Source organism: Bicyclus anynana, chromosome 12 (assembly GCF_947172395.1).
Source record: "Bicyclus anynana chromosome 12, ilBicAnyn1.1, whole genome shotgun sequence".
Taxonomy (NCBI): domain Eukaryota; kingdom Metazoa; phylum Arthropoda; class Insecta; order Lepidoptera; family Nymphalidae; genus Bicyclus; species Bicyclus anynana.
Window position 1 is genome coordinate 12,641,087 of NC_069094.1, and position 25,631 is coordinate 12,666,717.

General features: G+C 36.8%; 1 protein-coding gene across 1 annotated transcript in view; it reads right to left on the reverse strand.

Annotated features, from left to right (window-relative positions):
- Positions 1-2,548: 2,548 nt before the first annotated feature.
- The window catches only part of LOC112053576 (corticotropin-releasing factor-binding protein), a 43,285-nt gene continuing 20,202 nt past the window's right edge, over positions 2,549-25,631 (reverse strand). Inside the window, exons 2-7 of the mRNA XM_024093035.2 lie at positions 22,938-23,037; positions 21,077-21,237; positions 18,602-18,797; positions 15,474-15,652; positions 11,846-11,954; positions 2,549-4,240 (exon numbers count right to left, since the gene is read on the reverse strand). Coding sequence (XP_023948803.1) covers positions 4,089-4,240; positions 11,846-11,954; positions 15,474-15,652; positions 18,602-18,797; positions 21,077-21,237; positions 22,938-23,037 — 897 coding nt within the window. The 3' untranslated portion in view covers positions 2,549-4,088. The remainder of the gene's footprint in view (positions 4,241-11,845; positions 11,955-15,473; positions 15,653-18,601; positions 18,798-21,076; positions 21,238-22,937; positions 23,038-25,631) is intronic.

Below are 25,631 nucleotides of genomic sequence, written 5' to 3' on the forward strand. Positions count from 1 at the left end.
CTGTATATAATTTTCTTATCTGAACAATCTGTTGTTTGTTTTTCTTTCCAAAAGTTCCATGTGGCGATTTAATGACTTTTTGTATTTCTATTTGATTTAACTTACGTTGTTCTGGTTGACGCATAAAAGTTTGCTCTTCTGGTTTAGAAATGACCGAAACTATATTAGTTTTATCTTCTGAATTACTATAATCGTATGACTCATAATTGTTGTCTTTGTTTATTACCGTTCGTTTTGAAATATTACTAAAGGTGATGTCATTAATTTTACATGTAATTGGAAGTTGTAAATCTTGTGAATGATTGTCAATTAATTCAGTTTCTTTATTAAAGCTACTGTTTTCTGTGAGTTGTGATAGTTCTATTTTTAACTTTGCTAACTCAACTTCTACATTTGCTCGTTCCAATCGTGCTTGGTTGATCTCTATACGTGCCTTTAAAATGGCTCTTTGTCTTTCTTTATTCTTACATTCTCGGTTCCGTTTATCTATGCGGGATTTGTCATTTGTGGCTTCTGTCCGATTATTGTTTATGCAGGGGTCTTCATGTGAAACTCGTTCTACTTGTAGGTAGTTTAATAGCTTTCGTAGTTCTGTGCTTATTAAACTATCCATAGTCGCGCGTACGTCGTTGTTTTATAATTTAATCTAATCCTAGAGCCACTTGCTCTCTCCGTCTTCGGGGTTTTATTGACTGTACCAATCCTACTGTCCCTAAAACCCTAATAATCCTAACGTTAACCCTAAATAAAATAATTATATACCTTGAAAAATAAAGTAAAATAAAGTAAAATAAATAAATACCCTAATAAACATACCGTTTTAAAACCCTAAATAAAATAAATAAATACCTTAAAAATAAAATACATAAATACCCTAATAAACCTACCGTACCTAATACCCTAACTGTCCTATCAGCCCTAATGCCCTAGCAGTCCTGTTTGAGGGTCTCGAAAGACACACTCTCCCAGGGATGGAGTAATAGGTAAGGTGAGGTGGGAATCGCCCGACAGAGGGTAACACGTGAGGGTTAGAGTGCTCAGGTATCGGGAGGAACGCCCGACACCCTCGGCTGTGCCTACTAGGAGGACCCCTATCTCACGTGAACCGTATCGGCGCGATCAGACTGTTACAGACTTATAGCCAGTTAAGGCAAGCTGGCAGTACCGTCTGGTATACTGCTCCCGCCGTTAGGCGTTAACTCACTGTTCACCGTTTGACACCGTTAGGTGGTGAACAGATGAGGCGCGGTAAACCGCTTAGAGTCTTCTCCAACGCGACGAAGCGATCTTCCCAACAGCCTCGCGGTCTTCAGCAGCTACTCCGAGCTTCGCCTCAATGCACCCGCAGCGAAGGTGGATTCCTCTTCGGTTTATTGAAGGTGACTCCCTTGAAGTCTTCTCCAACGCGACGAAGCGATCTTCCCAACAGCCTCGCGGTCTTCAGCAGCTACTCGGAGCTTCGCCTCAATGCACCCGCAGCGAAGGTGGATTCCTCTTCGTTTTGTTGAAGGTGTGACTCCGTTGAAGGTCTTCTATTGCGCGACGAAACGATCTTCCCCACAAGCCTCGCGGTCTTCGGCAGCTACTTCGGCTTCGCCTCAATGCACCCGCAGCGAAGGGTCGATGCCTTTTCTTCAGTCTAGGCAGACTTCGATGACGTCACTTCAGTTCCGTGGCCCAACTGAACGATCTTCCAAGCCCGCGGAACCCTGTTCTGCGGCGATAGGTTGATTCCTCTTCAGTTCTTCCACGGAGACGCTCTCTTGCCTGAGCTTATCTTCAATGATGTTTGCCGGCTCGGTGAATCCGGCTCGAAGGACCATGCACTGTGGAGGATTTTGGAGAGTCCAAACCACAGGAATTGACGCGTAAATAAAACACGTAATTATTGTTATGTAGAGGTGCGATCGCTTCAGCCTTCGGGAGTGAAGTGTGTGAAATATTATTGGGGTGCTGGATTATATAGCTTTAGAGGCGTTCGCATACTCTTATATTTATTCAAGTAAGATACGATAATAGTAAACAAGGACAGACTTACAATTAGACAGAGATAGACTTAAACTTAGAGTGAGACAAGTATATACATTAGACAAGGAACACAGATAAGACAAGGATAGCAACATTGTAGGCTTATTTTCTACAAGGGCGACGAGCAGTGAAATAGTAATAACATAATGTATTAACTTATAGCTAAGGGTAGTAAAAGCCAAATAATATAAACGTTTATTGACAACTTATAGCTAAAGAATGTAAGTTAAAGTGTACGTAAGCTATTTACAGTCAAATTGGTATTCTGCTAGATCAAAGTATCTTACTCTAATATCAAAGTATATATTGCTTAAATAACTAAACATATGCTTAATCAATCTTCAACAGAACTACTCATATATATATCTAAGTATCGGAAACATGAATTGTTAGTTTAGACACTAATAATTCTTAACACCATCTACTCAACGACTTAAGTATATTGTTCCTACATCCAGAGACAAACAGTTACCTAGGAATACAACTATAAGTAGTTATAGCTATCTACTATACTTAAGATATTTGGGGAAAATAAAACACAAATATAATTTAAAGATAATAATATTTACACACATTGGATTTATAACATTCATAATAATATATAGAAACAAAATTAGGAGAGTATATAACTATATTAATCGTGTTCTATCAGAATGAAAATTTCCGACAGCATTTTGGTTTTTGAATGGTAGACACGACACCCGTTGTTACAAATTCATTCATTTTACAATCTGTACAAATTATCTAGTCCAAATCCAATAGGTATGTCGTGTTACTAAACAAAAAAAATTTTTTGCTGTTTTTTTGAAGAACTACCCACACTTTTACAGTAGAATTCATAGACATTGCAGTGGCAGCCCCAGGTGAATTCACCCGCTGAGTGTCGAATCTTAAACGCATAGAGTTTAAATTTGACACTCAGAGGCTGAACTATCTCCTGGGGGCGCTCCCACAATGTCTATGAATTGAATGTTAAAAAGGTAAGGTATCAGTGGCGAAGGTTGGAATATTGTCGAAGGTAGGCCAAAGAAAAGGAAATTCATACCTTAGGATATGGTTTCTCTTATATCCATACTCTCTTCGCCTCTGGTAGGTAGGTATACTTACTTAAAATATAATAAGTTATTTAATTTTTTTTATGTTTATTTATAAAAAAATATCGAAAAAACTGTCGAAACAACTTTTGCCTTTTGATTTTAACAGTAACAAATTATAATAATGGGGTGGAAATAATAAACGTGTTTGTAACTCGGTTATTCATACATCGATTGACTAGATATAGGAAGTTCTTATTAAATATAGATAAAAGGTTATACTTTAGGAGAATACATTTTACTATTACACAGATAAATGTAACATTTTTCAATATATTTTTATTAAGTTACTTAAAATTTAGATCTACACCCAAAACATAAGTAATCCAGTTTATTTTTTAGTACCTAAGAAGTTTCACTGTTTCTCAGTAGTTAACAGAAACATTAAATAAATACAAACTGAAATTAGCTTTAAAACCAATACAAAACACCACGGGACGCCTGGCAGATGTGAAACATCTAAATTATTTTGTAAAAGTTAAACAACACTGTATTCAGCTCAGTGTAGCGAGAGAGATGGCTTAACACCGGATCGAGTAGGAGAGAATCGCAGAGTTAATTGCGCATGGCGACGCGTCGCCACACCGTAAACACTACTGCAGACTGTATATAATATATACCATCATATAGAGTGGCGACGCGTCGCCACGGCATGCGTCGCCACGCCAGAAATTGGTTTACGTGCGGATATAGATGTTTCACATCAAAAATAATTTTAAAAAATATAGCTATAAGCTACTAAATTAACTCCATTTCTGTATATTTTATACCAGAGAAAATTAATTAAAAAACGTATTCTTTTTCTTTCAACTTACTCTAAACCGCAGAATTCTATTCGCGTTAGTACCTACAATACCTACTTTGTTAAAACAGTAGTGAACGTGTTATAAACTTAATTAACATCGTTAATTAGTCTAGACATCAATACCGTGGGCGGGAAGCGACGTCCAATTGCGAGTGGTGGTCTTACATATCATTGAGGCCACAGATGAGATCGGCATGCTCGTAATGCTCCAGGGGTAGAGGTTCGAAGCCCAGGGTGATAGAGTTCTGGTAATTGCCGCTGGACACGAGCCGAACTACTGTATCCTCGCAGGCGATGAAAGCTGGACGGTATGCTGAAAAAACGGAGTTTATTTATTATTTATTATAGCACTATCCGTTTTCTTTTATCTACTTGATTCTTCCATTGTGGGTTTTCTGGAGAAGATCGCTATTAGCGATAAGACCGCCTTTGTGCATATTTCTACCTAATTATTTTGTTACTTGATGAATATTGTTTTATGTTTGTTTTTTATACACAATAAAGAATATATTCTATCTATTATAAACGCGAAAGATTGTATGTTTGTTACTTTACAACGCTGCAACTATGAATCAATTTGGTTGAAATTTAAAACCTTGGTAGATTATACCCTAGATTAACACATAGGCTACTTTTATCCTGAAAAATTCATGATATATTATGATAGTTTGAATTTTGTTACTCTTTCACGTCGTGACTGCTTAACCGAATTGCTGAAATTTGAAATTGAGATAGGTTAAAGCCTGGATTAATGCATAGGGTACTTTTTATCCCGGAAAAATTAAATGTTTATTTTTCGCGGGTAACATCGCAAGGCACGGCTAGTAACCTTAGTAGCTAGTAACCTAAGTTAGTTATTCGTGAAAACGTAACTAAGTACCTAATACTATAACTGAGCTGGTTTGAGAAGAGGTATAGGAAGTGTCGCAAAAATACGCTTTAAATACGTAAACTTTATAGCCAACATGAGTGTAAGTTTTTTTTAAGTTTTTGGCATTATTGACTGCATCAAATAGAAACACATAGCCATGATAGCCCAGTGGATATGACCTCTGCCTCCGATTCCGGAGGGTATACGTTCGAATTCGGTCCGGGGCATGCAATACCAACTTTTCAGTTGTGTGCATTTTAAGAAATTAAATATCACGTGTTTCAAACGGTGAAGGAAAAACATCGTGAGTAAACCTACATACTAAAGACTTTTCTTAATTATCTGCGAATGTGAAGTCTGCCAAACAGCATTGGGCGCTGGCCCAATGCTGTTTGGCACTATTGGCCTAACCCCTCTTATTCTGAGAGGAGGCTCGAGCTCAGCAGTGAGCCGAATATGGGTTGTTAATGATGAAATGATAAAAACTTAATCCTTTTTAACGTAGCCTTGAGGAGAATTAAGTAGACTATAAATAACACTTTAGTTTTAGTTTGTAGGTACGTAAAATCCTGAAGCACACAGAGTGGCTAATGTCGGCACAGCTGGTGAATTTTAACATAATATTACAAAACCGCCGACACTTAACGCAGCGATTAGAACAAAGCCGTAGACTATCGAACTAAGCATTTTCCTTCCTCACGATAGCATTTCTCTGTTCATGACGTCAACTCATCAGCAGCTCATATTATAAATAAACTAGCGGAAGCCCGCGACTTCGTCCGCGTAAATTTCGATGTCAACTTTACTACTGCCCCTACCCTACCCTACCCCTACCCTACCCCAACCCTACCCTACCCCTACCCCCACCCTACCCCTACCCTACCCCAAACCTACCCCTACCCTACCCCTACCTTACCTACCCCCATCCTACCCCTACCCCCATCCGGTACCCCTACCCTCCCCGTACCCTATCCCTTTCCTACCCCTATCCCACCCGTACCCCTATCTCACGCCTATCCTACCCCTACCCTACCACTTCCCTATCCTACCCGTACCTCTACCCTACCACTACCATACCTCTACCCCTACCCTACCACTACCCTAAACCCGGCCCTAAACCTACCCTACCCCTACACTACCCCAACGCTTCCCTACCCGTACCCTACCCTACCCTGTAATTTCTCTATCTGACTCCTACCCTTAGCAAAATCGGTCCAGTCCTTCGAGAGTGGTGGTATGACCAAGAGAAATAGAGACTTCTATGCTAATAATATAAAGAGGTAAAGTTCGTGTGGTTGTAGGAGGTAATCTCTGTATCTACTGGACCGATTTGGAAAATTGTTTTACCAATAGAAAGCTACGTTATTTGCGAGTGTCATAGGCTATGTTTGATCCCCATATTCACACGGAAACGGGAACTACCGGGAAATGAAAGCGCCGGAAATGAAAGCGCCGGGCGTCATATAGCGGAATTTCTGCGTCTTTTAGAAATTTTGTATTATCTCCGAAACTATTTAAGTAATTAACATACTGTAAAGGGCAAATCTTATCTCCATAATATCCTTGTGATTATTAAATAGTTTATTTTAATAAGGATTAAAGTTTAGTTGTATAAATAATGACGTAAACCTAAGTACATAAAATTAATAATTTTTAAAACACAAAAGGTACTATATCTGCTAATATATAGAATATAAATATATGGTGTCGCGGACTTTTTTGTAGAACTTTTAAAGATACATAAAGTCTCCATACATTAATTTAAATTTTACATAATAGTTAAGGCAGCGCATGCGAATAAGTCTGTTTAAGAGGATTTTCAGTCCGACCTGTATGACAAAAACTGTGATAACTCGGCTAATATATATGATACCAAAATAAAATATAGCCTATAGCACTCCCCGATAATGTAGCATTCTACAGGTGAAAGAATTTTTAAAATCGGACCAGTAGTTCCTAAGATTACCCCATTTAAAAAATGTGACAAACTTACAAACTTACAAACTTTACCTCTTTATAATATTAGTATAGATAAATATACCTACTTAAACAAAGCATAAATCACTATCTAGCTCAAAAGTAAGCGCAGCTTGTGTTATGGGTACTAAGACAGTTGATTTTAATAATGTAAATTTATATACTGCATATAACAACAGATATAATGTCTTAACACACCCAGCCTTTAACCAAACATATCCCGTGCATAGCTGATAACAGCATTGTGACCTAGGTACAAAGTTTGTAGCTATGTGTTGACTTTGCAATCTAACATTCAACATATGATAATGCTCCTGTTTTGGAGTGTATCGTAAGTAGATGGTTTTGGTCAGCCATTGTCACTTGGATATAAAGTTTACGCGCAAAATAGCAAATTAATTAATTTCTAAATAGCTCTACGGTAAAGCGGTCGTACTCATCACCGAGGGGTGGTGGTTCGATCCCTGCCCCGTTGGACTATTGTCGTAACCACTCCTAATGGGAATATTGGTAATTTTAAATTTTGGATTACCTTTGACAAAATTTCAACCTTCGCCACTGCTACCTACGTAGTGCATGACTATGTTTACGCGCAAACAATTTGGCAATCAACATAATCATTCAAATGTACGTGATATTACATAAATTTCCGTAGCTGAAATTCCAACGAGCATAGTAAACAAATTTGATGCTCTTCATATTTTAATTAAATGTATATTTGTATTTTGAATATGTAAATACTAGATACCTTGAGATAATGAAGGTAAATTATTTGGTTTTGAAAGGCTTTTCAAATTGATGATCTATTAGTTATGTATATTGCTCAAAAGATGACAGTCAAAGCTCAAAATACAGTATTCCAATTTTAAATTTAAAAATTACTAAACCGATTTTCATGAATTTATTTTGTCTAACTAACATAAAGCTACTGTAACAGATGCTCTAAAATAGCATGCTAAAAACGAGCTATTAAGTATGCTCCATACAAGCATGCTTATCATCAGTTTACATTTGCTAGCAATAAGCATACTATTTTTAAGTGTGCTCCTGAATAAGCATGCCCAAAGCAAACATTTCAATTACACATGCAAATTTTTATCTATCGCTCTCTGTCTATAGTATCGTGTTAGAAGGTGAAGAGAATACAGAATAGCCTGATCGACTAGCATACTCAATATGCAAACCTATTCAGACTCGCTAAAAGCACGCCCCCTTCCACCCGCGCAGCAAGTAGCATGCTCATAAATCGCACGACACATTGATTCTTGAGCTAGCTCGAAATAAGCAAGCTAATTAATAGCAATGTTGCGATACACATGCTAATAAGTAGCAACTGCTCATTAGTAGCATGCTTTTGTGCTTAACACTAGTAGGTATTATTCTGCATTTAAAATGCAAATTTTATTCACAATGTTTCCTCTACGAGTCAGTACAATCAAGCTGCGTTCGTTCGTAAGCTTCGCCAACTTCATAATCTCCATACAGTTGCGATGCTGATCCAAAGAGTTTGTTTGTATACCCGACATCAGGCGATCCAACACGTTGTGAAGTCGCTTAATTAACAATTCCGTTTACAAAGTGCCACGCTCACCGTTTCAACGTTGTTAGTCGAAACTTTAGCCTTGAGAATACTGAATGAACATTTATTAGAATTTTTACTAAAATATTCTTCTCCATGATTTAGAGTTTCGAATAGAATTTCGTGTTGAGGCGAAATTTTATGTTTACTTTAAATTTAATTACAAAGTTTCTTCCGTAATTTTAATCAGGTAAAAGTTCGAAGTTATTCGTGTTACCGGACCTATTTCATAGATAAGTTTAAAATTAGCATTTCCAGTTCGCGAAAAAAGGTCTATTTTACAAAATTTTAATTGGTCTGCTTCAATTCAATACCTGTTATATTACCATTATATTATAACTAGCATTGTTTTTTTTCTGTTCGCATTTATCTAATTGGTGAAGAAATACTTATACCAGGAATAACCACGTTTACAGATTAATATCATACTATTACAGAGTATGAGCCGTGATAGCCCAGTGGATATGACCTCTGCCTCCGATTTCGGAGGGTGTGGGTTCAAATCCGGTCCGGAGACCTCCAACTTTTTAAGAAATTAAATATCACATGTCTCAAAACGGTGAAGGATACATCGTGAGGAAACATCGTGAAGTTTGCCAATCCGCATTGGGCCAGCGTGGTGGTGGTATTGGCCGAACCCCTCTCATTCTGAGAGGAGACTCGAGATCAGTAGTGAGCCGGATATGGGTTAATAATGATGATGATGATGACAGAGTATCAATTTACGAATTTTAGTCAATCAAGAGACTTTAAAGTTACTAACTTAATCAATTATAGTATACTACCCACGACCTTGTCCGCGTGGAATTCAGTTTTTCACAAATCCCGCTCGAACTATGGATTTTTCCAAGATAAAAAGTAGCCTAAGTGTTAATCCAGGTTAAAATCTATTTCCAATCCAAATTTCAGCCAAATCGCTTCAGCGTAAAAGAGGAACAAACATACTTACACACTTACACACTTTCAGACTTACACACAAACTTAAGCCTTTATAATATTAGTGTAATGTTATAATCCCTCAGAAACCAGTTTTGCAAAACAATCAATTCTGGAAAAATATAAAAGATAGATAGGAAATTTTATAATCAAGTATTCAATTTATTGTGAGGCTTCTGCCGATTATGCCTAATAGACATTTAGTAATTTCATTGCTTAGTTTAGAGAATATTCGGTGGAAAATTCATTCCTTTTATCGCGTCATCGTGAAAATTTTCTGAGCAGCAAATATCAGCTTCTAAGAAAATTGAAGTTACTTAGAGGTGAAATTCTCGAGTAAATAAATTATTATTTTCAAGACCACGACTTTAGCGTCAAGCTAACTAAGCTCTTTTACACCGAATTCAAAAAAAGGAGGTACCTATATGTTTTTTTTCTACTGTTTGTTACTACTACTGTTTGATGATGATGATGATGATGATGATGATGATGATGATGATGATGATGATGATGATGATGATGATGATGGTGATGATGATGATGATGATGATTATTATCAATTTGAAGGCGGTACCGACACAATGATGCATTTAATTCAATTGTTGTCTATTTTAATTGAATGTAATTTTTGCAAAATTGCCGATGTAAAGGCACTGAGTCTAAGATTAAAGGCCACAGGGCAGTTTTCCTTAGGACATCATTCTGCTCTGTTAATAGGGAACGTTTAACTACTTACGTAGCTACTGTTAGGTGGGTCATTGGCTTGATCCGTCAATTAATTTTTCAAAGAAAATTCGCCGTAATATATTTTACGCGACTTCGTCCGCGTGGAATTTAGTTTTTACAAATCCCTCGGGAACCATGGATTTTTGCGGAATAAAAAGTAGCCTATGTGTTAATCCATGCTATAATATATCTCAATACCAAATTTCAGCTAATTCGGTTAAGTAGTCAAGGCGTGAAAGAGTAACAAACATTCATATCATTAAAATCATCAGTTTTTGCAAATCTCGGGAAACCATAATTTATTTCGGGATAAAAAGTAGCCTATGTGTTAATCCAGAGTAAAATCCATTTCCTTTCCAAATTTTAGCCAAATCGCTTCAGTAGTAGCGGCGTTAAAGAGTAACAAACATCCAAACATCCATACAAACTTTCGCGTTTATAATATTAGCAGAATTAGCTTTGCCCTGACAGGGTCTCATGTAACAACCATGCGATTAACATTGAGACTACCTGTGTTTTAGTATATAAGTGCATGAATGCTATAAATAAATAAATAACTTAAAATCACCCTATCCAAGTTACCGTTAAATGAAAAGAAGATAGAAAGGACACAATAGATATTTGATCCTCAAATAGCTGCTTACGGTCACTTCACTCTTTTATCCCGTCTATGTAATCAATCTTATTCCTTTGATATCATTGAGATGACAAGGAGATCCTATTTCCTTAATGCTTCAGTATTAGGTGGATACTAATCTTGTCAAAAGGAATTCGTCGCAAAGGTTTGAAGCATTTAGTAATATTATCATATTTTTTTATTATACAAAATATTCTTTTGCTAATAAATAATACGATTTATTGTTGAACATTCAGCATTTTGTATAAGTTAATTTGATATTTTGTTTGTTCCTTTTTGGGGAAAATACCGTTTTGCAGAAATATACTTTTCAATTTGAATTTTTGTTGATACCTTATCAGCCGATAGACGACCATGCTGGACATAGGCCTCTTGCATGGACCTCCATGGGCTCTTCGAACTATGTGGCCTGCCCATTGCCACTTCAGCTTCGCGACTCGTTGAGCTATGGCAGTGACTTTGGTTCCTCTGCGGATCTCCTCATGTCTGATTCGATTACGCAGAGAAACTCCAAGCATAGCTCGCTCCATCGCCCGCTGAGTGACTGTGAGCCTTCTAATGAGGCCCATTAGTCAGCGATAGAGTTAATACAAAATTACAGAACGTCTTCAAAAACATTTATTGAAACTAGCGGACGCCTGCGATTCCGCTCGCGTGAATTTCTGTTTGTCACAAATCTCGCAGGAACCATGCATTTTTTCCAGGATAAAAAGTGGATTTATGTACTGCTCCAAAGTCATATTTATAACTGTACAAAAATTAATGTAAATCGGTTCAGCGGTTTTGCCGTGAAAAGGTAACAGACAAACGGATTTGCTTTAACATCAATACATATTAAAAAAATTGAAGTGTTTCTCCGTGAATTCAAGATACCTGTAGTTTCTCAAGTGCATATTATTTACACGATACTAAAACACAAATGAACTTTTTTAGAGTATTGCCTTTTTGTCCGGGATAATCTGAACCGATTCAAATAGGACTTTCACTGAAAGATAGAAGAAGTTATTAAGCAACATAGAGGTCTTACTTTTAATTACTATGACTTAAGGTCATACTTTTCATTCCGGAAAAATACAGGACATCCAGGCAATCCAGCGGGCTTTATGGAAAACTAAATTTCTCGTGGGTGAAATCGGGGGCGTCCGCTAGTTTATAATATAAGTAAGAATGAATAATGGATATATATCGTTACCTTCAGTAGAGTCGAGCCCGCATATGCTGTCGTATATCTCCATTTTGGTATGGTCCAGGCCGCTTGCGCCTCCAATATCAACGTGGTCGGTTAAGCCCCTCTTTGAGCACTGCGCAAAAAAAATACGCCTTAATTAATGCAAGCGTAAGCTCGCTTAAATCTCCATTAAAAAGTAATTAAAGCGATATTGGTATATTTTTGATAAACTCATCACCCTTAAGGAAAGAAGTGGCGTGTACTTCATTCACTACATAGATTAAAATAATAAATGCACTGTCTAAAATAAGGACTCAATTGCGAACCTATATAGTACAAGTAGTAGTATGTTTAAAAATTTGTAGGTATACCCTAGCCTAGTTAAAAACCTTGAGCACCCCACTAAAGGAAAAGCACTCTCTCGTACAATAATGTTTTGGAGCGGAAACTTATGATACTCAATACTGCGCTTACGATGATAATGTTTTGATTTTGAATCTGGTATTGTTTGTTGTCCTGTCACGGTCGCCAAAATGTTTGCTGTCGGACTTGATCTTCGTGGTTTTGTTAATTAAAAAGCCTTTTGATATTGAATACGTGTATTACTTTGTAATGGAAGATGGAACACAACTAAATGACAATTTAAAACATATTCGCAGGTAGATAAAGATATGATGCGATAAAGTAAATGCTTGCCATAATTAGCACGCAATTCTTGCCTTGAGTTACATTGCGGCGTTGACAGGTATTAAAGAGAATGGTTAGGCGGTACGGTACAATTCTCCGTGGTACACTGGGCCGGTTGAGTTTGTCTTGAATAAAAAAAAATACCCTACAATAACGATATAGCCTACATATGGTCCTAGTCAGGAATCGATTCCATCTCATGATCAGTAATTAGTACACAGGCTTAGCAGCTGGTCATAACGAATCATGATCATGGAACCTTCAACATATTTTTTAAATAGTCAATTAGCCAATGTTTATATGTTTCTTTTTACATTGTAGAAAAGGAATTAAGTATTTAGATAGGCCTTACACAATATATACCTAGAATACAAGTCTGTTAGACATCAATATTTTTCTGTAATAAACCTCCCTTCCAATATTTGTTTTCGTCGTGGACCGCTAAACCGTTACTTTCATATAAAATTTTTAATAACGGACTAGAGCTTTCTACTACGATGAAGAAAAACTAAAAAAAGTGTGTAACGTAATGAAAAACAGGCGGACGCCTGAAACTACATTTACGATTACGAAACGATATTCAGTTTTTTTTTTAAATCCCACAGGCATGGTGTGTGGGATTTAAAAAAACGATTTTTCCGAGATCAACATTTTATTACGAAAAATTGAGCAAGGAAGGGATTTACGAGGAATTGAAAATGTGCCGGACCAAGCTCCATTATAATTTTAAACCAAAATTAATGCAAAACTTTTTAGTAGCTTTGCCGTGAAAAGTAACAGACAGAAAGATAGACTTACTTTCGCATTTAGAATATTAGTACGTACGTCAAGCGATTTTTGAGATTTCGTTATGAATCACCTTTTGCATTTATATATTAAGGTTAACCTCTTGAATATTTTTATGATAATTCGGTTAATTTAAACATACCGATTTTCAGCTTGGTGGAAATTTAAGTAACTTTACTTTTATTTTTTGGTTTAATTTGACCGGACTATGAGTCCGACATATTATTAATTTCTGTTTTTGATCACCGAGGCATGTGTTTAAAACACTAATTTCAAAATTTCAGTTTCCTAGTAAGAGTTTTTTAGAAAAAATCCATTGATTTATATTTTTACCATTTTTTAACATTTTTTATGAATTAAATGAAAAACTTTAAAAACCTAAACAAATGCGAACGAGCATTTAGAAAAAATATGGAATTGATTTTCTAAAAAAAAATATACTTCAGAGTAGGTAATGCATATGAATATAAAAGTACGTTCTCGGAATTAATAAAAGGTCTTCATATTAAAAAAGTTACGAACATGGACAGAATTTGTAAGTCTTCATAAAATAAAGTTCGAGAAGTTCTATAAGTTCTAAGGTCTATAAGTATTGAATATTTATTAACTAGTAAGTACTAACTCTTCTAATCAAATACTTATTAGATACTTTAGTAAGTACTAAAAATTTTAATTACAAAAAACCCAACCGACTTCCAGACAAGACGTACGTCTAATAAACTAAAAAGTGAAAAATAACATCATAATATTATGTTCTACCTGCTGATCAGTTCGAAGACGGTGCTAAGCCGGTGTCGTATTAATTGTTGTCGTAAATGGTACTTATTTTTTACCTTATTTTTTAATCACTATTGGAATTTTTCTTATATTTCATTGTCTACGGTTTATAAATATACGTCGTTTAAGTAGATTTGTAACTTGAGTTGAACGGCCTTCCCTTGCTCCTCTCTCGTGACTCGTAAACTATTTTATTACGACAACCGCAGGTCAAATAACTTACGAGCTAGTACTTAATCTAACATTTATTAAGAATGAAGTTTAGATACCTTTTATTTTTTTTTTATTCTTTACAAGTTAGCCCTTGACTACAATCTCACCTGATGGTAAGTGATGATGCATCTAAGATGGAAGCGGGCTAACTTGTTAGGATGACGATGAAAATCCAAACCCCTTTCGGTTTCTACACGGCTTCGTACCGGAACGCTAAATCGCTTGGCGGTACGTCTTTGCCGGTAGGGTGGCCACGGCCGAAGCCTCCCACCAGCCAGACCTGGACCAATTAAGAAAATCTCAATCTGCCCAACCGGGCATCGAACCCAGGACCTCTGTCTTGTAAATCCACCGCGCATACCACTGCGCCACGGAGGCCGTCAAAACCGTATACCTATCTATATCGAAGCAAAAATTAATCTAAAAATGTATAAGTCATTAAAATCATAAGCAATTATTAAATACAGCTTAGGGCGGTTACACACTGCATTTGATCCGAGTCTGTGGAAATACGTTCCGAAGACATAAAACTATTTGGGTGCTCACGCATTAGATCCGTCTTCCGTCACCCGATGTTTCACTGTCATCCATGAGAATATCTCGGATGTGCCTCGGATTTTAATCTGTGCAACACAACAGCGGGCGGATACCACGGATGTCCCCTGAATACGTGAAGTATTGAAACCGACTGGCAGAACACTGTCTCGTTAGAACAGTGCAGTGCCGAATTAAGGTAACTTGATGCCCTAAGCAATGATTCTCTATGGGCCCCCTATTCGTAAGTCTCCGACCGACCCGAACGTAAACGTCAATTTAAAAAGCGCGGATTTTGAAATTGCTAAAATTTTCATCTTGTCTTCTAGATGGGGTGCCCTATGCTTATTAGCTAATCCAGGTCTGTAATAAACGTATGTGGCTTCGGATCACAAAGCTATTCGTTCTACGAAATAATAGTGTTACGAAGTGCTTTTCTTTCTTCTAAGAAATTTTCAGTAATAAATAAAAGTTGGGAAAATGGTGGTGTTACACCCATGTCTCGGAGAGCACGTTAAGCCATCAGTCTTTGTGAACAGTCTAAGCCTGCCAACCCGCATTGAAGTAGCGTGGTGGATCAAATCCCTCCCTCTCGTGTATAGAGACTAGTTCTTTATTATAGGTTGATAATAATGATGATGATGAAGACACTTACATGGTGAATAGTGCCTGTTTCAATGTCGAGTAGAGCGCCTCTTTTCGCCGACTGTCCCACGTTAAGGTCCAGTACACGCACTGTAGCTGGAGAGACGGCTATGAGCGAGCAGTTCCCAGTTACACCGTGGTTCCGCAGTGTGTAGACACCCTCGGCGCCGAATAGCATCACGTTACAGGCTGGTAAAGAAAACAACCAAATGTATATTTTAAGTTATCGAAGCAAAATTCTCATGATTATTCTAATTAAATGAGGGTTTTTAAAGAAAATGGCATTTAGAGCTACCTTTTAGAGCATTTATTTGGAGCTATGGGTTTACGATGATTATGTTTGATTCTGTATTTTATCCAGGAATCAAACCCAAACCAGTAGGTAGAAATTTACAGCTAACAATCAACGAACCAGTTCAGCGATCACTGATTACCATCAAGTGTAGGTAATCGTCAAGAGATTGCATATACAACAAAAAAAAAAAATTAGAAACTCAATTATTTTGCTGTCAATAGCAACGCTGTAAGTGTTATACCAAGAATTAGAAATGAGGAGATCCGCAGACGAGCTAAAGTCACTGACGTAGCTCAGCTAGTCGTGAAACTGAAGTGGCAATGGGCAGGCCACATAGTTCGAAGAGCCGAAGGACGTTGGCGACCCCATACGGATATCACAGCGCTGGTCGACTCCCCACTGGACTGGTGGACCGAGGATATCAAGCGAGTTGCAGGAAGCCGCTGGATGCTGGCGGCTCGAGGCCGTTGTGCTTGGAGGTCTATGCAAGAGGCCTATGTCCTGCTGTGGGCGTCCAACGGATGATAATGATGATGAAGTTTTATACCGATCGAACATAATCTATACATCATCCGCCTGTAACACGCTTGATGTCCTCGGACCACCTAGTGGGTGGTCGACCAACACTGCGCTTGCCCGTACGGGGTCACCATTCCAGTACCTCGGGACCCAAACCCCGCAGAAGAACCAAAGACACTAACTTAGCTCAGCGAGTCGTGAAGCTGAAGTCTGAATGGACAGGCCACATAGTTCGCAGAGCCACTATTGTATTCATTCAAGTATATAATTACGGATTAAGATACACTTTTGTTCTACGTTCAATCAATAGGTACACTTGATATATTAATACCCTAACAAATCACGAACAAATATTGCGAAGATTGTGTAATATCATAATATGGCCCACGCAATACAAAAATTGAGATAAATCTCTTGTACATTATTACAGTCTATTTTCACGCTAAATTCGATATTGCTTTTTCTATTATAACAACCGTTTGAGATGTTTACCTGTAGTCTGCGTTTGTTAAGTAACATTAACATTAAATTACTGTATACAAAGCGTTAGGCATTAGGTACATTATGAAACGGGTAATAGCAAACGCGCGCGACTTTCTTTGCGGAAAAACTATTAGTTTCAGCAGACTCAGAAGATATTACAAAATTATGAAAACTAATGTCGAACAAAGGTTCACAACATTTGTCAAAACAACTTAATTAATGACCTTGAGTGAAGTCGCACGCACTTGTGAACGTTGTATGTAGGGTTAAATGATCATTTGACTGTTAACTCCCTTTTTCCACTCTCCCCGACTATCCCAAGTAACCCATAAAGAATTACACAACAAGAGATGTGGACGGCTCGAACGCCACGAGCACACTGAATCCGACAGTACCGCAAGTCTTTGCAACGCAGCGATAACAGCAGATACTCGATTTTTAAAGAACGAACGAAGACGTTAGTCATAAGCCTGTTCTGTAACGAGGAGTGACTCAAAACAGTTATTACTTCGGTAATAACCACGTAAGTTTAGTTTCTTACTCTTTTGCTTTTCCAATATTAGGGGAAAAACTCGTAATAGTTTTATTACTAAAACACATTTTTAGCACGAAAACAGTTTGTTTTTCATAACCTTAAAAATACTTCCTTCACACATCGTATACTCAGTAAAAGCCTATTTACAGGTACTTAGACCAATGATGAGCTAATCATATACCGAAATTGCCACCGCCTCACACGAAATGCTTTGATAGCCATCCATAAAAGACATCTACGTCGTGACTTTGCTAAATTGAGAAAAAATCGACTATAAATCATTTGATAGATCCTGTTTATTTTTTTATTGGGTATTCTCATTTCATTTATTATGCGTATAAACCTATCTTTCCTTAAAGCTACGAGCCTCATAAGAGGGCTTAGAGTCACTCAGCGGGCTATGAACTACAGAACCAACGTAGCTTAACAAGTTGCAGAACTGGAGTGGCAATGAGCAGGGCACATAGTTCAAAGAACTAATGGACGTTGAAGTCCCTAGGTGCTGGAACAATGACCAATGGCATCAAGCAGGTAACGGGGAACTGCTGGATGCAGGCGGCTCAAAGCCATTTTCTTCTTCTTCTTGAAGTTGCGGCTCTGCAGGTCTTCAAGAGGTCCTAGGATCACGTCACCGCATCCGATAGTTATAGTGATCGCAACTAACTAAATTCCCCTTCCAATACTGGTTGCCGATAGGTAATAAAGCAGTTTCTTGGCTGGAATGTGTTTTACCTCTTTAGGGTTTACGAAGAAATGCCCTAGATGGAGGTTTCGTATATATTAGAGCTGAGCAATTACGTAGAATGTCCAGAGGCGTCACCTCTGCCTCTAGGCAGAGTCTGCACAAATCTTTGTCCCGAAGCTTAAGATTGAACATGTGTCTATTAAGTCCACAGTATCCAGCACTTTAAGCAACGTGTTAAAATACATTTACTTAGTCGAGGTTACTACAACATTGATGATAAAGGTGCTTGGAGGCCATAGAATTCCTTTCTTGAAACTTCTACCTTCACACGGAAAGTAAAATTATAAGAAATTGTAATTAAAATACTGTATAATTTTTTTAAAAAGAGCAACTGTTGAGTTTTTTGCCGGATCTTCTCAGCAGAACCAGCCTTCCGAACCGGTGGTTGAATCTTTACAAAATAATAGTCAACTGACGTTTCAAAAGTGCTTGTAAACTGACCCTACTTGAAATAAATGAATTTTTAAGCCCTTTTATGAGGCTAGACCTCCAGTGTGGACGTGTCTAGCAGTGGATGTCCTACGACTGACAACGATGATGATGAATAAATAAATAACTTACGTCTCGCATTTCTCAAGTGCCGTATCGTGACCGCAAATCCTTTCCCTCTCGCCGGTACCCTGTACTGTATGAGCGCAGCATTTTGTCTCGACACCAGCTTACGTTGTGGGCGCTTGTCACAGGACTCCAGCACTCGGTCGTCGTCCCAGGAGTCAGCCGGCCAGACTTGTCCGTTCAGTTCCCAACCATCCACCCACTACGAACAAATACGTCATATTAAAACGATTAAGCTCTATCAAAAAATACGTATTAAGGCGGAATTATATTTGTCTGACGAGTCGTGTCGTGACGCATTAGAACAGAATCAGTATAATTTTGTATGCGACACATCAGAAGCCATTACGACATGTCACAACACATGAGTGTAAACGTTGCCATACAAAATATGTGATACCGATTCTGCTCTGATGCGTCACATCACGACACGTCAGACAAATATAATTCCGCCTTTAATCAAACAATCAGATAATTTGCGCTTTTGTTTGCACATTGTTTAGTGAAAAAACAAGCAACTGTTTGAACTTGTTTGATTATTTCAATCCCAAAATTTACGCCCATTGCCTTGTTTGTTTAACAGTTTACCTATGCGTCTTTGGGTTATAAAATCGTGTGTTCAAGTCCTGGGATTATGAAACGTTGAATTTTCAGTCAACTCAAATCATCTTGCATAATATTGAGAAGAGATCTGGAGTGTATTGGGCCATTAAAAACAGGCTTATAAAGATAAAGCCTACGCAAGGAGAAATGAGGGAAATCAATTAAAATAATTGAATTTAACAAGTTTAAATGTTGAAAGGCATATTTAACTTATATGTTAACTTTACACATTTTGTATTATGTAAAATTCATGTTAATATGATAGATATTAATTTAGCAAAGTTATTTATTTGTGCCACGATGTTGGAGTTAACCGTGCGTTAAGAAAATTTATTCTCTTAAATGTGTGTGTGTGTGTGTAAAATTATTTTGCAAAAAAAAATTAAATAATAATGTAAAGAACATAACATTAACATTGACAAATATAGGAAGGCTATTTCAATTTTTATTTTAGTTCATTAGTTATTTAACCATTCAGGTAATTTATGCATTTAATTACACAATTTACATTAATATGCTAGTAAATATACAGTATTGAACGATATCACTTTCTTTTATCTACTTCTTTTCTTATTTCTTACCAAGCTATGAATTTTGATACGATTCTCACTAATGGATAAAAACCATTATCTTGTAGGTACGTAAGACAATTTACGTTAGATGTTTTCATTTTCTTATATTATTTTCTATAAAATTACGACATGTTGTTATGAAATTCACAAATTGGACAAGTTCTTTTATATAATAATGAATTTGCGAAGAGAAAAGAGACGAAGACAGAGTCTGGGACGAAGTTTCATAATGCTTTTTGGTTTGTAAAGGCAAACTGAACAAAAGATTCTTGCACTTAAATTTAAACTAGATAATCTTAAATAAATGATTTATTTTGCGTAATTGTTATATTTCCAAGTAAACACACTTTGAGAGAAAATTAAATATTATAATTAAGTTTTCCAAGTATAAAGGCAGTTCCCGACAAAGATGATTACACAACCATTTTGTAGTCACGTTGCTTTCGTTAAAGAATCTAATAACAACTTTGTAAACATCTACTGATCAAAGTTATAAATTGCAATCTAGTTAGGTGTTAAGTTACAATTTCATTTTCTCGCCCTTGCTTCTCAGAACTAATTTATTATCTTGTCACTGAAAACTTCACCCTGTTAATTAAATTTGCTTTGGAATAGAAAATAATAATTATGAGTTCTTATTGAAACTGAATAATTCATTCTAATTATTAGATCTCTATTAAAGTGTTCATTTGAATATAAATATTTCTCATCTTAAGCCAACGATGAATGTTTGATTGAAATATTTCATTCAAACATACAGCAGTAGCGTATCGGTATCGGTAAAAGTCTCATAATATTAAGATTGAAATAAAATTAAAAAAAAATATTTTTAAGCAATTGCTCTCTCTTCGCGTCATATAGGTCATTAATTAATGAATTTTTATTTCAAAACTTGCTTTTCAAGAACAAACAGAGACCGTGAACGATGACATCTCTTAGTGGTTGACAAGCAGATTTATGTGTGAAATTTCCTTTGTTTTTTCCTTTTTGGTTGACGTTTTGCACTAACTTAAACACTTTCAAGATTAATAGGAACTTCTTTTTTTGATTTTTTTTTTATTCTTTACAAGTAAGCCCTTGACCACAATATCACCTGATGGTAAGTGATGATGTAATCTAAGATGGGAGCGGGCTAACTTGTTAGGAGTTGGAAGACAATCCACACCCCTTTTGGTTTCTACACGGCATCGTACCAGAACGCTAAATCGCTTGGAGGTACGTCTTTGCCGGTAGGGTGGTAACTAGCCACGGCCGAAGCCTCTCACCAGCCGAAAAATTGTTATAAAATAAAAAAAAATTAACTCACCGCAACCAAACCACCGTTCTCGCAAGGTACGTCCAGATAGTTGAAGATAACCTGAATCCTCTTGTCGGGATCAGTGATCATGTAGATGCCGCACACCACCGGCTCATCTGACGGTGATTTGAAGAACAGTTCCCCTTCTTCAGATGTTACCAGGAAGCAATCTAGGCAAAACACATTTTAAACTTGCAGACGCCGCGTGGTTTCACCCGCGTGGTTCCCGTTCACTTAGGAGTACGAGAATAAATCTAGCCTATAGCACTCGGGGATAGTAACTTCCCAACAGTAAAAGAATTTTTCAAATCGGTTCAGTAGTTTCAGAGTCTATTCGATGCAAACAAACAAACAAAAAAACAATGAAATAATTACTATTAGTAGATATAGATAAATTATCTGTCTAAAAAATATTTCTTTTGTAAATAGACGTAAATAGACAGAGTACCAGTTGCAATATCTCGTCGATATCGACAGTCTTACCACTACGATTACGTATTTTAAAATGTAAGGATAGATCAAAGCGTGTGCTACATAGATAGGCGAAATTATTTGAATTACTTTGTATAAAAACAAAAAAAAGTTCTTTTTTTAATTAAAAAACTCAGTATTGCAGTTCGGATCCTATAAGTGGACTTGTAAACACTTGAATTTATGGGAAACACTCAAAAGCACCCTGTATAAGACTGTTGTAATAAGCGTAACCTTTAGGTTTCATGAATGTAAACCGTATGTTAATGTATTCAGAACTACCCGCTATTTTATATTATTATAATCCATGTTGTGTTTGCTTAGTTTATGTTTCTAAGAATGTATATTAATGATCGTTATTCAAACAAAACATTTATATAGCCAGCTGATCTTTGACGTATGCTAGTTGACATATACTAAATTGAGATTGTATGTAATTTTTTTTTATGCTTTACAAGTTAGCCCTTGACTACAATCTCACCTGATGGTAAGTGATGATGCAGTCTAAGATGGAAGCGGGCCAACTTGTTAGGAGGAGGATGAAAATCCACACTCCTTTCGGTTTCTACACGGCATCGTACCGGAACGCTAAACCGCTTGGCGGTACGTCTTTGCCGGTAGGGTGGTAACTAGCCACGGCCGAAGCCTCCCACCAGCCAAAATGTCATCCGGTGCTTACTGGTGGATATCATACAGTAGATTAATGACGTTTTGTCAATTGATTTAATGTTTTTTTAATAGGTTGATAATAAATAGGGAATCGGCCAGCTGGTGATAAACGAACATTTTCATATAAAATATAAATATATATTTTAATCTTTTAATTGTACGTTTAGTTTTTCACTATTTATTTTTTCTTCTTCTATTATCACTGCGTTTATACGAGATCTAATTTTTTTACTATTTAAAGGAAACATCATCCTTTCTTTCGAATATATTCATCCACACGGTTATAATGTTTGTCAAAAAAAAATTAAAAAGAAAATATAAAAAAAGAAATCTTTTTAATTTTTTTTAAATAAAAGTAAATTGTCACTTGCCCGGGGCATGCACCTCCAATTTTCAGTTGTGTGCATTAAAAAAAAATCACGTGCCTCGAACGGTGAAGGAAAGCATCGCGAGGAAACCTGCATAGCGGAGAATTTTTTTAATCCTCTGCATGTGTGAAGTCTGCCAATCCGCACTGGGCCAGCGTGGCGGACTATTTACCTAACCCCTCTCATTCTAAGAGGAGACTCGAGCTCAGCAGTGAGCCGAATATGAGTTGATGATATTAGTCACTTCCATTTTTTGTTGTTGTTTTTGTGATCATTCATAAAGTCACTGGACTTTTACCACTGAAAATTGAAACATCTCAACTTAAATTGAAAAATATAAAGATTAAGTAGTTGCTAATTACCTTCGTTTGGATCGATGATTTTATGCGACGTGATAGGGTAGCGACGAACTCGGGAAAACCATGACATCAGTTTTTCCGGACCACGATGCTCCCGCCAACCCTAAAAAATTTAATAAAAACATATTAACACAAAATTCTCAAACGAATTTATATGGAACACCATCATTATTCATTATTAGTGAACCTTTTATTAGGTAACGCCTTAATTTTGTTTATGCCTTGGCGTTGTGCTTTTACCTACTGCGTTTGATTTCCAGTTTGGTTATGTATTAAATAAAGACCATTATTATAATCAAATGTGGGCTGTAAAACTAAAACTAGCCAACGCCCCGCGGTTCACCCGCTTAGTTCCCGTTTCCCTAAGAATACGGAGATTAAATATTGCATAAGACACTCACAAAGTAAAAGAATTTTCAAAATCGGTTCAATAGATCCAGAGACTATCCTTACAACACCATAAACTTTACATCTTAATTTTATAAGTATTGAGCATATACCTATTATATTGCATTTCATTGTAATAAATTATATGACGTTATTTACTACATTAAGGGTGCTTTTCCACCAGAGATGTGCTATGCTGCGAAGATGTGAAATCTACGCTACGAAAATATGTGACAGTTTCCACCAATACATAGCTTAGTAAGTGTGCGAGAAACAGGCGCAGCACGAGCTAAGTTAGTTAGCTAGTTTGCAATGTATCGATAGATATCGGCCCATAACAGACATCTATAGCACGCATCCATAGCCAGCATCTAAATATAGCACGCATCCATAGCACGCATCCATAGCACGCATCCATAGCACGCATCTATAGCACGCAGACTGGTGCAAACGCATCTACATCAACGTAGCACATCTCTGGTGTAAAAACACCCTTAATGTCATATGATCATAACTTATGACATTTATATTCAATTGTAGATAGCTCGTAACCACATTACCACAGCCAACTAATTAGTTCGTACCTACGTACGTAACAGTCTTTGATGTCTTAACAGGAGAGATATCAAAGTACAGACTGCATTTAGCGCATGGATGCGAGTAATTAGAATGTTTCTGATTGTACAACACACTTCTGCGTTACCATAGCAATAAAAACGCTGTTGCGGGTTCAGTTGCTTCTGCTGATGTATGATTGAAACATTTCATTTTTATTGGAGAGAGAAAAGAAAGAAAAGAAGAAAGTCTTATCTAGAGTCTATTTATTTGTTATTTTCTATTTTTTTTCATTCTTTACAAGTTTAAGCATACAAGCTGCTAGCGATCTACTGGATTGATTGTAGCTTGTAAACTCACCCCGTGTCATCGAGGCTTAAGTGACAAAATTCATAGCCGTGAAGTGAACAATCTCCCACAAACCAGCATTCAGCATTAAAACAGAGGCTGAATATTGAATTAACCTTCTTTGCTTTCTTTTAATTTCATAAACAACCCTTCTGGAAAGCCCCTAGGTGATTAGAGTTTCAAGCATCCCGGGATACAATGAGTAAATTTTACTTTAAAGCACACGGTCATGAAAACAAAATGTCATTGGCATTTATGGTGATTTCAATAGAAAATTCAACACATTTGTGAATCGGTGCTCCCTCTATCCCTCGGTGCTGCCCCTAGAGGTTTTTTTTTATATCTATAGAGGAAAATAGCTCATTTTTACTCGCGCGGGCGGTCAGCGGAAACTGCTGAACCAGTTTCAGGACTTTTAAAATTAATATTGCTGTCTATATTATAAATAATAACTATTTACACCCTAAATATTAAGTTTACTAACTACCATTAAAAGCATAGAAATACATTTTCTGCCACTACCTTTCCCCTATACTTTTATACACCGTTTATCGCGATATCGTAATCAGTATCAGTCAGGATGTAAAAGAACCCTATTGAACGCCTCTCTCAAGCTGATGACACTGTATTACGGCGATTTATCATCCATTCATCTATGAAGTAGGGACGCGCGTTATCTTATTGAGATCTCTGTATTGACGGTTCTATCCTTATTTGTTATGTAAAAATATATAGGACACATAAGCAATTCTTTTTACCCAAAATGCTGAAATAGCACCTTTATAATGCACCCCCAGTTATTGACAACAGCGTATTGGAGGCAAGCGCTAGCCGAGACTCTTCCTGAATTTCGATTGGGCTTCGTATCTTCATTGAATACGCAGCAATATACAATGTATAAGCCTTAGAGCTGGTCTGGTGACAGCATCGAAAGGTGGCCACGAGTACCAAACTAAAAATCATATACTCGTTTTATATATTTTTGAAACAAATTACTGAATCATCAAAAAAAAATTACAGAAGTGTATCAAACATCTATAATCTGACACTCTTTCAAAAAGATGTGTATTGTGTCTTAAAAGAAAAATTCACCATTTTATCCGTAGCTTTCTTATTCTGAAACCTGAAATCTGCCTTTTCTTAAGTGACCCTGAGTGTGAGTGAATATGAGTGATACGTGGAAAGCACCCTAATAGAAGCTAAAGGACATATTTTATACCCCTTTTATGGTGTAATAAAACCCTCCTTCCATTGTTGGACTCATGGTCGATATTATTTACCCATCGTGATTTGTATGTCAGGCGAACATATGTAATTATTATTAGTGTAGTTGAATTAAGGCTTAATATTTTAGAAACTGAGTTTCGCTGTTGATTGGTTGGTTTGTTATTGTATCTTTTATTGAAA